The sequence below is a fragment of the Austrofundulus limnaeus genome, unplaced genomic scaffold, assembly GCF_001266775.1.
Source record: "Austrofundulus limnaeus strain Quisiro unplaced genomic scaffold, Austrofundulus_limnaeus-1.0 Scaffold478, whole genome shotgun sequence".
NCBI classification, from domain to species: Eukaryota; Metazoa; Chordata; class Actinopteri; order Cyprinodontiformes; family Rivulidae; genus Austrofundulus; species Austrofundulus limnaeus.
In genome coordinates, this window is record NW_013952880.1 from 182,767 (window position 1) to 196,918 (window position 14,152).

At 41.1% G+C, this 14,152-nt stretch overlaps 1 protein-coding gene across 2 annotated transcripts in view; it reads right to left on the bottom strand.

The window, feature by feature from the left end:
- Positions 1-2,673: 2,673 nt before the first annotated feature.
- LOC106529942 (protein bicaudal D homolog 2) overlaps positions 2,674-14,152 on the bottom strand; it is a 40,674-nt gene continuing 29,195 nt past the window's right edge. For both annotated transcript variants that reach the window (XM_014025474.1, XM_014025473.1), the window contains 3 exons: positions 13,547-14,095; positions 12,916-13,067; positions 2,674-8,178 (listed from right to left, as the gene is read on the bottom strand). In XM_014025474.1, coding sequence (XP_013880928.1) covers positions 7,821-8,178; positions 12,916-13,067; positions 13,547-14,095 — 1,059 coding nt within the window. In that variant the 3' untranslated portion in view covers positions 2,674-7,820. The remainder of the gene's footprint in view (positions 8,179-12,915; positions 13,068-13,546; positions 14,096-14,152) is intronic.

Genomic DNA, 14,152 nt, shown 5'->3' on the forward strand with positions numbered 1-14,152 from the left:
GTGTGTGTGTGTGTGTGTGTGTGTGTGTGTGTGTGTGTGTGTGTACATGTTTTTATTACCTGCTGGGGGATGTTTTTTGATCATTTTCCTGATACACACAGCCTGCTGTTCCTTATGGGGCCCTGGTCCCCATTGAGGGAAATACTATATGTGGGTTAGGATAAGGGGTCAGGGTTAGGCTATAGAAATGACCGGTAAATGGGAAGTCAATGCAAAGTCGCCATGAGGACAGAAGAACAAATGTGCGTGTGTGTGTGTTATTGATTTCTGACTCTAAGCCAGGCATGTCCAAAGTGTGGCCCGGGGGCCATTTGTGGCCCCTGAACTGATTTTGTGTGGCCCCTGACTTCAGTTCAAGAATTATACAAATTTGTTTACAAATTTATCCCCCGACACAGGTGTTTGATGGAGACTTTCTATTTATTAGGGCAAATTTATCACAAAGTAAAATCTTATAATAAAAAATAATGGCAACAATAACAATTATTTGTCTTGAATAACCAGACTCTTAGCTTTTTCCACATCTATTTAGTGACTTCTGCTCAGAAACTAATTTTGCTGCACTCCTTTTAATTAATTTATTAAATTTGTCTGAATACAGCAAGCATTTTTAATGAGTGACCTAAATCCTGTGGGCTATTTTTTCCCCCAATTAAAACCTAGAAAATTTATTTCAATAAGGGAATCCTACTTTTAAAGTTCTGGATCTAGATTAATTTACGCATCCATTTCCAGCAATAAATCTGACTACTTTGTTTAATTTAAGTATTCAATGCTTAGTTTATTGTTGAGCAGGTAAAGGAAAATTATTTTTGGCCCTCAAGTCCTTCTGACTTTATGATTTTGGCCCATGTGGCAAAATGCTTGGACACCCCTGCTCTACACCAATTAACAGCTGTAAACGTAACTTTTAACTTGCATGTCATTTATTGGGACAATGTTTTATCATTCATGTAATTCAAACACCTTTAATTAACTACAAGTGAACGAGCAACCAAGCAGCAAATATAAAGAATTTTTTTTGAGTTTGACCCATTTTATGTTCTCCAAATAAGTGTTTTTAGCTCCTGTTCCAAGTACACAGCTGTTACTGAAGTTATCAAGGGCCAAAAATTAACAATTCTTTAGCCTCTGCGCGTACAAGTACATGTTCATTTATCTATTGTGTTAGCAAAAATACCTCATTAACCAGAGGATAGATTTTAGTGAAACTATCAAAAAGTACTTATTGGCTGTATATCTAAATCTGATTAACTTTTGGTGTTAACCCCGTTCAAGACAGCGGCCACACAATGCAAATAACTCGACTAATTCTTCAGACCCACAGCTGAAATTGGAGCCGAGAGTGAGGTTTCAGGCTGTTCACGTCACCATCACTGTCTAATGTAAAAGGCAAGTTTATTAGTATAGGACATTTCAGCAACAAGACAATTCAAAGTGTTTTACATGATGAAAACAATAAAAAGGAGTAAATTACATTGACAGAGAGAAAAGTTGGACCACAGACTGAAATTAATGTTCTGTACAGAACAGGTAAAGGCAACTCTAAACATGTTGTTTTAATCTTGATTTAAAAGAACTCAGGGTGTCCGCAGTCTTACTTTAACATTCCGTTAAGGAACTGCCCGCAGATTTTCATGCTGGTGTTTTAAAAACATTGAAAAGATACCTCATGTTTTGTAAAACACTTTGAATCGTCTCGTTGCTGAAACGTGCTGCACAAATTTATGAACTGAAATCATTTGTTTTGGTCAAACTTCATTAATGATCTTGTGTGTAACCCCACGCGATACTGTGAGGCGTATTAGCTCTTTGTTAGCATGCTCGGCTACAACCACACCATGTTTAGGTTAATAAACGGGAAATCAGTTGAGCTATAGCCATTGTTGCATTTTGTTAGGCTGTGGCAGCCATCTTGAATTTAGCGAACTAAAAGCTCTGGAGCTATCTGAAGGTTTTATTAAAATCTGTCCAATTTTTCTTGAGTGGTGGGCAGGAAATATCGACTCATCAGCATGAAGGGGGGCTGCCACAGCTGATCTGTGCTGTGGTCTTGTAACCCTGAGGCCATCAGGAAGGGCATCCAGCGTCAAAGAAATACAAATGATTGCACGTGTTTGTTCGCAGTGGTGACCCTCGCACAAGAAATACAAGAACTTGTATTTTAAGCTGTGAGTTTTAGAGGAAAACATAGAAAAAGCCTGATAAAAGGATGCATAAATTTCTTTTTGGGTGTGAGAAAAGCTCTAAAATTGTGTTTCTTTTGAATTCAATGAAGGTTGTGAAAAAAATTAAAGAAATCACAGAAAGCCACAGGAGACTGGAACATTCTGGGTGTGTCAAAGGTATAAAAATAAAATAAAAATTAAAAAAAACTAACTGGGTCCAATCAGTGTGTGGCCATATCTCCAGGAGGAAGGGAGAGTGAGAGGAAAATGAGGGAAGAAAAGCAGACGTTCAGATTTAAGTGAAGCAGCAGAGGAAGCAGGGAGAGCAGGGGTGTTTTTGTTCATTGTGTGAAATGTGATCATGTCCTGGAGCCACTTGGGCAGCTGGGAAGTCCCCCTTCTTCCCCCGATTTCCAGCTGGGAACACTAAAACACACACACACACTACCTATTTCGACTGTTCACTGCTCCTGCTGAGCTTTAAAAAAAGACACTGAAACCTGAGTCACATTTATTACCTTTATTCAGTATGACTACCCTTACACAGCAACACACCCTCCCAACTAGAAAACAAACACTTCCAGAGGATTAATTCAGCAGTAATACATCAAACTTCTCATTTAGTTTTCTTCAATTTTTTTCCCCAAAAAACATCCTGACAAGTAGTCGACATGTTTGTTTTCACTTCTGTGTAAAGGTCCCATGACTGAGAAACATGCATGACATTTAGTTGTAATCAATATACCACTAATCATAATGCACATTATTGATAAGATTACAGTACTGCATGACAAAGTCAAATAAATACCAACGGACGAGTGAAGTCGTTATTTTATATAAAGATATCAAACTCTTATTATGGATCAATACTGAAAGACAATATGAATATTTTGCACAGCTAATTTTTTTTTGTTTTCTTTTATTTATCAGAAATCTTTAGCTTCCAGCAAACAGAAAACCTCTCCTATAAAGATATATATATAAAAAAAACAAAAATAGCATCAGAATTGCACTTTTATTTTGTAGCTTTCTTCCATATTGGTAACTTTTAACGCCTCAACAAACAAGCATTGGCTAAGAAATGGCACTATTCAAGCTTGTTGATGCTAAATCTGTTTTCTGTTTACTGAAAACCTACAGATTCAATAACAATGTAAAAAAACAAAACAATAATAATAAAAAAACAACAAAAAAGTTTAATTGAACAAAAAAGAAAGATAAAATGTGCTCGCTGCACTTTTTATTTTTCCCCAACAATACTATTGATATCACATTACCTTCACCAAACAAAGCTAGAGATGTTTCCAATAGTACACTGATTTACTCCAAACAGGCGCCAGGAGTTGTTTGTTCAATATCAGGAGGCCAAAGAAAGCCTTTGGTTCCCAAAAGTTTGATATAAAAAATAATAATTAAAAAAAACCTTTTAATACCCCTGAATTTATTAACCGGATCACTGACCTGCAGAATTCAAAACAATTTCACTGTTTAAAACTATCGTCTCACTCGTGCAGAAAAAAGGGGCGAAATAAAATTCCCTTTTGCTTTTTTTATTGCTGCTCACAGTTAGTTAAAATCCAAAGTCTTCAGCTATAAAAAGAAAAAAAATAAACATAAAACAGTAATCTAAGATTCTCCCTTGAAACAATGAAAGGCACTAATGGTCAGAACTAAACAAACCAAAACATAACAAAACCTGGACCAGGTGCTCGCCGGAGGAGAGAGCGCTCCTCCAGCTGCGCCTACATCGGTGACGGCTTGTCTTATTCCTGATTCTTTTATCTATTTTTTTTTATGCTTTCTTGACCTAAACGGTGTACCAAGATTTGGCACGATAAAGAGAGAATGAAGCAATTCCAATTTGGAATTTAATTGTCGCCCTTTGCAGAGAATTCTGGAGGCCAGCGATCGCGTTTCGGTGGAACGCTCTTGGTAAGAAGAGCTTGGAAAAGCACAGAGAATCGCTCCAATTCTTCTTCTTTTGTGTGTATCCCTCTTCCTCCAAACACAACTTACCCACATGAATCAGAGCGTTGTCAAGTTTCATTTTGTAATTTTGAACTATTCCTAGGAATAATAAATACATGAAAAAACCCCAGAATTGAATCACCCTGGATTGTTTTTTTCCACACAGATCATGGCAGTAGAACAGAAAACCAAACAACTTAACACGTAAAAATGTAGCAAAAACAATTAAAAAATGGTTATTTGATGGATAACATCTTGAGGACAGTTTCATAATAGTACATAAATGGTTTGTAGAGCATTTTATCAAGTAAATGTATTTTAATTCATTTCAAATAGATGGGTTAGTTCTACTTATATAAAAAGGGATAACTCACAAACCATAGTACTACCATGCTTTCCTATTAGATCAATTATAGTATCTTATAATTCTATGTAATGAAAGTGCGCAGGTTAAAATAAACAAACTAATAATAATAATAAAAAACAAAAAAAAAAACAGCTTAATTACACTGAGAAATGACCACATCTCCCCTGGCTTCTCATTGGACGGTTAGATTAGCCAATCACAATTTCAAAGAGGTTCATTGAACTTGTGAGAAATGTGCTTCCACTGTGACGATTTTGTTAAAATACTTTTACTTTTAGGTATTTTTTACACCTCTGGTTTCAGCATATTTAGGTCTTTGTTCGTCGTCCGAGCAGAAATACTGTCATTTACTGCAAAACGGAGAAACAAAGAAATGACCAGAATTAGTTTTTTGAGGGGTAATCTGAAAGTAATCTGACACCACATAGACGAAGGAAGTTAGTGAAAGCAGCGCTGTCGATGTGTTTCTGAAAGCACATCCACTCACAAGGACCATGAACTTTTAGTTTTAATTTGCAGCTCGAAGATGAAGCCGCACTCAGACAAAAAAACAAAACAAAAGAATCAAAGGAGATGAGATCACCTGGCGTGCAGGTTAATGAAAACACGAGTTGTGTCTTCGACATGCAGGCTGAAGAGGAGTCAGAACCAATGTGCACCGTGTGAAACGTGAAGAGGTCGACGAGGGAGGAGCCTGCAGGAAGAGGTAGGCGGAGCTTTTAAGGTGGCGTATCGGAATGACGCCAGAGAAAGCTGGACGTTGATTTGAAACTAGCTGGAGCTACGTTAGAATTCATCTATCTAAAAAAAAAAAAAAAGGAGGACAGGAGAGTCTAGCCACGATCACATCCTGAGATCTAGTTAGTGCTCGGTGAAGACACAGAGCCTATACACGGGGAGAGAAATCAATGTCCTCTGCTTGGAATCAAAACCACTTATTGGTTTTCTTCCTCCGAGCTTCACCGGGAGTTTCTCCCTCAGGAAACTCGTGGACACGTTTGTTCCACGGCATCTCTCAGACAGACATCTGGTTTTCCTCCTCACCAGTACGTCTGACTATCTAACCTCCTCTCTCCAAAGCTGGTTTTATAATCACGCCTCTACTCTGCACACCTTTTTCTATAATCAGCACAAACTGATAGAACATATCATACTCGTATGTTAAGTGAAAATCAAACATAGGAGTGACTGACCTCTAAAGGAGGCTGATTTGTTCTTTTTTCTCTCTAAAGTGTACAATAGCCTCGTTATCATGCTTTTTGTGCTGTGGCTTATAGATGCACACTAAAGCAGGGTTGACTGCCGACAGCGTTCTGTTTTGAAAATCCTAAAAGTGTTTGCATTTAAAAGGAAGGAACACTGTATTAGGATCCTGCAAGATCACAACCTGAATGTGGCATATTAAGAATATAGATATATAGCTTTATAGTGTTAGAAAATGCTAATTTAAAAAAAAAAAACGTCTTGCAGGATTTCCTTACATCAACCCTGCTTTTAGCATCGTAAAGCTAACATGTCTATGATCCACAAGCAGTACATGGATTTATTAAAAAACACACACAAGCCCCACTTTATATTTTTTACCATTTGCTTAATACTAGCTTGCAATGGTTTAAAGCTATTATCAATACTAAAACATTGCGTTGTTCCGTCCTCACACCGAACAACAAAGGAAAATGAGAGGCCCTCGATTTGCAATGGGTAAAAATGTAGCGCACACACACAAACACGAGGGCCGTTCACTTCAACACTGATACACTGAGTATGAGAGGTTACCTGACAATAATATTTAGGGGACCATTTTCCCCACAAGTCCTTGGCCTAAGTTAAAGAGTGAGTGGTGATGCTGAGGGGGAGCAAGCTGCTGACAATCTACAGGAGAGAAGGTTGTTATAACAAGACACGCAAGAACCTTGTGAGATTATTCAACAGCTGAGTAATCTCCCAAACAAAAAGGGGAAAAAAGGGAGAGAGTAGGGCTGTACTGACACAAGGACAGGGCTTTACATCAACACATAAATACAGCAAGTGTTTGTTTCGACAGGCACTTTCGCCGAGCGCTTTAGTTTTAGATTCATTATTATCCGGTTTTTCTATCCGTATTATTCGAGTTGTGCTCTTCGACAATTTGCTCCGTCTTTAAAAAATATTACTTCGAAACAAAACTATATTGTTATCTGTGTTCACAGTAATGGAGTTTTACCATTTCAGACAGAAAGAAGAGGAACCTGAGGCACCTGAGCTGAAGTACACTTAATTTAGACGCGGAGATCGATTTGTCAAAACGTTCTCTCTCTCCTGTAAGCATGGCTCGGAACAAATCCGTCGCATTGGGTCGAATGTGAACGAGTAGCCCTCTCGAGATTTCCTGTCCCCCAATTTACTCTCATCTGTTTTTACAATGTAGAGCCCTGTAGCACGAGTTCATCCTATTTCACACACCGGACAACAGGACGGGGAAACACAGGTAAAAAGCTCCTAAGCTGCAAAGCCATGCGATTCTATTTATCTCATTGTATTGGTGTGCTAGCATCACAGCTTTAAAATGATCCTAAAATAAAACACCTGTGGTCACAGGTGCTCCTTTTCTGCACTTAATATCTCATTATAAAACCCCTGACTCCCCCTGTGAGTTTCAATTTCATATAGAAATTTATATTTTGCTCCCCTAGCTATGAAGCAGGAGGAGCTTGCATATTTTAGTTTATGTTTCTTGTTGTAAACATTAAAGAGTCCCTTGATTAAAAGGTGCTCAGCCGGACACGGGTCAGTCCTGGCCAAGGTGGAGAGAAGGGGGAGTTGGGGGATAGTTTACCCCCACAAAGGAGCACCAATGCCAACAGACATGCCTAAAAAAGTGAGGATGTCATTAAGTCATATGACCATGAATGACATCATCGTTAGCCTCCACCTACTCAGACGTTGTGTTTATGTTACCGGGCGAGCCATCAGGAGGCCAGAACAGACAAACACCTTTTACATCAAATGTACAGCACCGAGACAGTGGAAAGAATAGACACCTCATAATATCCACAACCCCACCCCCCAACATAACCAGGACCCTTAACCCCACATGCCACACATGTCTACTGCAGTCCAAACGTCTAGTGCACACTGTACACACATCGGCATTCCCCTAAGCGTTAACAACAACACAAACGAGCAGCCGGTTAGAAACACAGCAGTCCCTAGAGGAGCGCAGGCCGGTCAGGGAGCGAAGCGAGCGAGTGGGGCTCTTTAACACTAAGGGCGGGGAGGGTACCACACCCCCCCTCCCCTCTGTACACAGCAGTCCATGCAGACTTTGCAGCCGCCTCTCAGTCGCAGTAGATCTTGTACTTCTCGCTGCAGAAGACGACGGGGCCTCCCAGAATGCCGTTGGGCAGAGCGTTGTTGGGCTCTGGTCGGTTGGAGGCGGAGCATGTGAGACTCTGACTTACGTGGGGGTTGTTGCCAGCGGCGGTGGCAGTGGGCTTGCTGCGCACCTTGGAGCGGCCTGCGCCGCCTCCACGGCGGGTCTGCTCGTGGTCGAACTCCAGGTCTTCCAGACGCTGCGTCAGGGCCAGCTTCTGCTGGATGGCCATCCGCAGCAGAGAGTTCAGGGTCTTCTTCTCATCCTCCGCCGCGGCCAGCTGCCTCTGCATTTCCTCCAGCTGCATAACATATTCATCACAACTGCAAGAGAGGAACAGACAGAAACTGTGAGGTCAGATGTGAACGTTCACTCTGGTGTTGAACAGACGAGTATCTGGAGGTTTTCTCCACAACAGTAAACTGATTTAAAAGGCTTTACTTCAAAGGCATAAAATGATTCTGTTTTTATTACTGATTTACTTTGTATTGTTAAAGGCCTTGCATCCCTTAAAAAATGAACATAGCTGCTATTTTTAGGACTAAACTCTGCCCTAGTGCCCCCCACTTTGAAAGAACACTGGTTTAGGAGATATTTTGTTAACAAACAGACACAAGCAAAGAATTGCTAATAATATACACCTAACTACAACCTCACTTCAAATGCTCCCTTTATTATAGGACTTGTCTGTAGTTAATTTATCACCACCAGGTGGCGCCATTAAGCCACGGAGTTCAGGCCTGAACAGTGAAGAAGCTCCTGCAGCATTAACCTCTGACTCCATCAGCCATTTCAGCTCTCTCCACCACATTACATCAACAGAGGTGTTTAAAAATGCATTTTTAGTTATATATCCAGAAAGATTATTATTCTGTAATCTGAAAGCCTTGATATTCTTTTTCCAATAGCTTAACCTTGTAGAGATTTTGTGTCACCTGAGGAACAGGCTGAGTAGGGGAGGAGTGAAATGAACCTAGAAGTATCAGAGATTCAAGCATCTATTCACACCCAATCTCCAGTTATCTGGTTTAGGTGAGACAGAATCACTTCTGACTCCCATCAAATCAAAAAATAATGAAGTCCGTCCTGCTTCTGTTTGCAGCAGCATCATGCTTTTATACTGGACAGGTAGAAAAACTGGGTCACTTGTTTCAACTCTATCTGCTGTTGCAGCAATCCTGTTTCATGTTCATCCTCTCTCCTGGGTTTTATCTCTCCTTTCAAGCCTCATCATTTCCTTGCTGCTGCTCAAGCCTGCTTGATTCGGCCACTCCTTCCTTTCCTAGACGTCTGTAGTTTCTGCGTGGCTGACGCAGAAACATGAGGGATTTACAGCAGTCGCTTTGAAGGGACAGGTTCATTTTGACGGTTCTATTCTCTAACTGAACAGTAAAAAATATCCCGATTTAATGCTGTTGGTAAATATCACCACGCTATTACATTCGAATGATCTGACATTAAAGCCTTTATTTTGGAGGGGAACAGCAAGCTCAGTTTTATTCTACAAATTGATTTAGGCTCAGCAAAACAGAAAATGTGCAGAAACCTGATTTTTATTAGGTCACTAAGTGAATATAATAGCCATTTTCATAGTGTGATTTAGTTCTTCTCAGTAAATACCAATTGTTTGAACAAAATAAAACAACTTACGCTTATTAAATATTAAATATGAATAAACATAAATACAACTGTTAGGATGACATACTATTTGAGCACATATTTGATGTTTTCTAGAGTTATTGTCCTTTTCTACATTTTTACTGCATCAGGATAAGGATACTTTAAAAAAACGGTTTTAAAAAAGTTAGACCACTCAAAATGTCTGGAAAACACTTTAAGGTTTGGAGAAAAAGCCTTGTTGGGGTGGGCTGAGTCATAGGGAAAAGCAGATGTTTTGGTTGTGTGCCGAGCTGCACGTGGTCTCTGGCCATGTGAACTGTGCCCCAGCCAGACCACCACACAAACATAAACCATGTCCTTCCCTGCTTGTGTGTGCAGCTTCAGTCACTGTGGGACACCCACACACACACACCCACAAAGGGGATCAGTGCTCCTTCATTAAACCCTGTGTGAGATTGGGGAACGACCCTTGCTGGGAGGGTGAGGGGTGCTGGTGTCTCTTCAGACGCTTCAGTCTGTCTCACATGGGAGGCCGTGTGAGTTTCCCGGGAAAAAAAGACGGGGTCTTTTCAGTGGACTTTAAAAGGGTGGGGATACAATAGTCGTCTTTTTGGCCTGCTGATCGAGTGCTGCGGCACAATAAACCAAGACAGGCAGGAGGCTGCTGCTGGCCTGTTGAGGATGAATAGACGCCAACTTTGACAAACAAAAAACATTATCTGCATCTTTTACAGGGTTAGACGATGGAACAGAACCACTGAGCCAACTAAATCATTTATATAGAGATTATTTATGAATAATAAAAAGCTCATTTTGGCTGTCATTGGGAGAAAAAAGGAAAATATTAAATTGTGTCAAACTAATAAATTGGATAGTTCTGAAAACAAGACTGACTCCTAATCTGTGGTAGAAGAAGGCATGCCGAGGCATGTGTCAGGAATGTTGGAGGCTGGAGTTTACTGTTAACTTGACACCACAGACTGCAGCTGGAGAGGCTCACACACACACAGAAACGATGAGGAGAGCGCACACACACACACACTTATACATTTAACCCTACATGTCCATCATCACATTCTCACAGTACAGAAATTCTCTCTAAATTCAATTACAAGCGAGGGGTGTACGGTCACACACATGGCTCGAACAAAAACTCAAACATTCTTTGTGTTCCACTCCATCTCCCTTCATGGAGGCCCGCACACTGTAACTTTCTCCCATCTCAGAAATCCATCTTTACACACCATCAGAGGTGATTACTCTGGGAAACTGAGATCCTGTAGAGGGCTTTAGCTCCTACAGACGACTGAAGAACCGTGCGTTCGCTTTGGAGGAAGGATGGAAGGAGTATAAGGGGAAACAAAGGAGGGGGGGTGTGGGGGGGGTGTGGGAAACTTCACTCAGGCAAGTCCCCTCAGCTTTTCAAAGAACCCCTGACCCAACTCTGTGCCATATAGGATGGAATTTACATACCAATACATGAATCCCATAAACAGACTGAATGTAAGTCTACAACAGAGGTGGATAAGTGGGGCGGGGCATCTGGGGAAATATGTTTTGCACACAAAAGGAATAATGGGAAGATGCTCAACTACTATCACACCAAATATTAGCTCAAAGTCTTTAAAACTGACTGAACTGTAGCCATTCTTGTATTTGTTCAGTTGGCTGTAGTGGCCATCTTGAATTGGGTCGCAGACATACATGGAGTTATTTCATGGAAGTAGGGATGCACTGATATGAAAATTTCAGCCAATATTGATATCTGATATAATTATTGCCGTTATGGCCGATAACCAATTTTAAAAGATATTTCACAAACAAACAAATTATTTATATACATATACACACAAATACACTTGTCTTTTCTTGATACTATAAATAAACAACCAGACCTCTGACATGGCTCTCTACTGCAGTTATTTCTGCTGCGCAGCATCGTTAACACTATCATGATCAAACAGATACCACTGGACCAACCGTCTCCCCTCCCAAAACACAAACACAAAGCTAAAAAGTGGGAAATCAATATTGGACGTTAATATCGGCCCAGTTTTACTTATTGGACCAATACTGATATTCTATAAAATGACCAATATCAGGAAGCTTCATCAAAATTTATCCAGTGGTTCAAGATATATTTCACTAATAAAATTGACTCCTTTATGGGAGCAGATGCTAATCTCATTGTACTATGTCTACAGTGTATGCTGTGTATAATGACAATAAAAGGCTTTCTATTCTATTCTATTCTATTCTAAAAGTTAACTAAAAAATTTTAAACCGATCTCAGTACCTGTAAAACTGACTTCACTAAAGCCATTTTTGTGTTTGATACAGTTGCTTTAGACTCCAGAATGTAATCAGTTGTAGATGTACATCCAATGGATGCTTTCTTAGAGTTTGATTAAAATCTGCCCACTAGTTTATAATTTGCTAACACTACAGACAAATAAACACACAAGTTTTCAGGCAAAAACATCATCATTCTTTCACCTTTGGTGGAGGATAACAAAAAGCAATATAACTCCAGTAGTTGTTGCTATTTGTTTTTTAATTAGAATGTTCCTTTAATTTGCTAATAAGTAGGTTTTCTTGTAGCTTTTCGGCTCATATAGTGCACCAAATAACTTCACGACAACACAATCCATGAACTGATCAGCCTCTGCAGGTGTATGGAGTTACTCCAGAGAGCTCACTGCAGAAGTATTGAGTTTCTGTAAAAGTAGCATGAGGGCTTCTGAGCTGCAGACACACTCCCTGCAACTTTAACCGTACAATACCATATCCGAGCACTCTCATTTCATGAAGCAGCCTTACAACGCACCGAGAAATACTGACTCAGCATGTCATCATGCTGGCATACGGTAATAATTTCAAGTGGGAATAATTATGGAAATATATTGAGAGGAAAAAATAATCACTTCAAATGAACGCAACCATCGCCTGCGTTCCCACATGCATAAATAAACAAACAAGCAGTGTGTAAGGACTTAATCTACTATGTGTTGAACGTATAATCCACACCAAGATAAGGTGAGATTATGGACACAACCTTTGACCGGCTTCTTGAGGGAATCAGAGAAGATTAGCAAGTGTGTGTCTAGCATCTGAGCCTCACACACGCCAAGTCACTGATCTAAAGCAACGCAGACATGACAACACGCAGATTTGACACATTCTGTATCAAACTGTTATTACATTTCATATTAAGTCATGTATGAAGAGAATAAAAACTGATACCAGACAGACTCAACATATGGTAAACACAGATTACATTGTGGCAATAATCCCGTCTTTGGCTACCTGGTTGTAGCTGTGAAGCTTTTGTGTGTGACACGTTCAGTTTGTTTTACTGTGAGTTATTAATGAACTGTGTTGGGATTCAGGATGTGAATTAATTTTACCGTCTGCTCTGAAAGTGGCGTCGTGCTTCTTACCGTGTGGCAAACATCGCTCGGAGAGACGAGAAGGTGGCGGCGTCTTCCTTCAGAGCTTTCAGCTCGTTCCTCAGCTTCATCATGGTCTCTGTCACCATGGCCTTCTCGTTCTCATACTTGCTCTTCAGATTGGCCAGAGCAACTTCAGCTGTCTGTGAGGGGACAAGAGGGAACAAAAGGTTCAGAGGGGCTGAAAGATGTCCCAAGTCTGCCTCTGTTTAAAGACTATATATGATCATTTTATGCTGGTTCAGTTGTGGTTAAAAATAGTTGGTTTGTCATGTGTTTATTTTGGTTCAGAACTGTGTTAATGGTCACGGAGTAGCCACACACAGTTTGAAAAGCTGCCCAAGCAACTGCACACCCACCCACCCTCATGGATATGGTCCTTTGTGCTCTGCACGGCTGCTCCTTTACCCTAAACATACAGATCCTCAGAGCAACTGGCACCATATGGCTTCTCTCGCCAGAAGAATTTGTAACAGATCATGTCTGCAACTCGTTTACTGCAACAGCTGAACGGACCTGGAATAGCTCCCTCTTCCCCCGTTTCTGTCTTTCAAGCACTTTGGCAGCAAGATGGAGCTGACTGAATCAACACAAACATCATCAGATAAGTAGATCTACTAACCTGCTTGTTGGCCTTGAGGACGGTGCGCAGAGTGGCGATCTGTTCCCGCTTGGTGCTGAGCACAGACTTCAGCTTGAGGATCTCCTCCATGCAGGCCTCTTTGTCCTTGTCGGCGACCGTGCCGAGCTCGAGAGAGGCCACCCTTTGGCGCGACAGCTCCGTGGTGCGATCCACGGCCAACTGAAGGTGTTTGATCTGGTCTCTGATTATGGCCACCAGATTGTAGATGTTCATGGGCTCGCGTCGGTGATCAGATACAGGAGAAGGTATGGAGGAGCCTGGGGAGTGGGCTCCGTCGCCGAGGTCGGTCCTATAAGGCTCTGGGAAGAGGCCCTTGGTGAGCAGGATGGGAGAGCGGCGACCGCGGCCCTCCGGGCTGCTTCGGCCACCCTTACCCTCTTTGTAGAAGTCCAGCATGACGCGGTTGGGCGTCTCGTTGTTGCACATGCAGACGTGGTTGTAGAGGGTGGCCAGCTCCTCGCTGAAGGTGACCAGCTCGTCCTGAGCCACATTGAGACTGCCTTGGGACTCGCCTGCAACGTCGCTCAGCTGAAATGAACAAAGACAAGAATCCGTCACCTGTCTGTTCAAAAACAAAAAGATTAT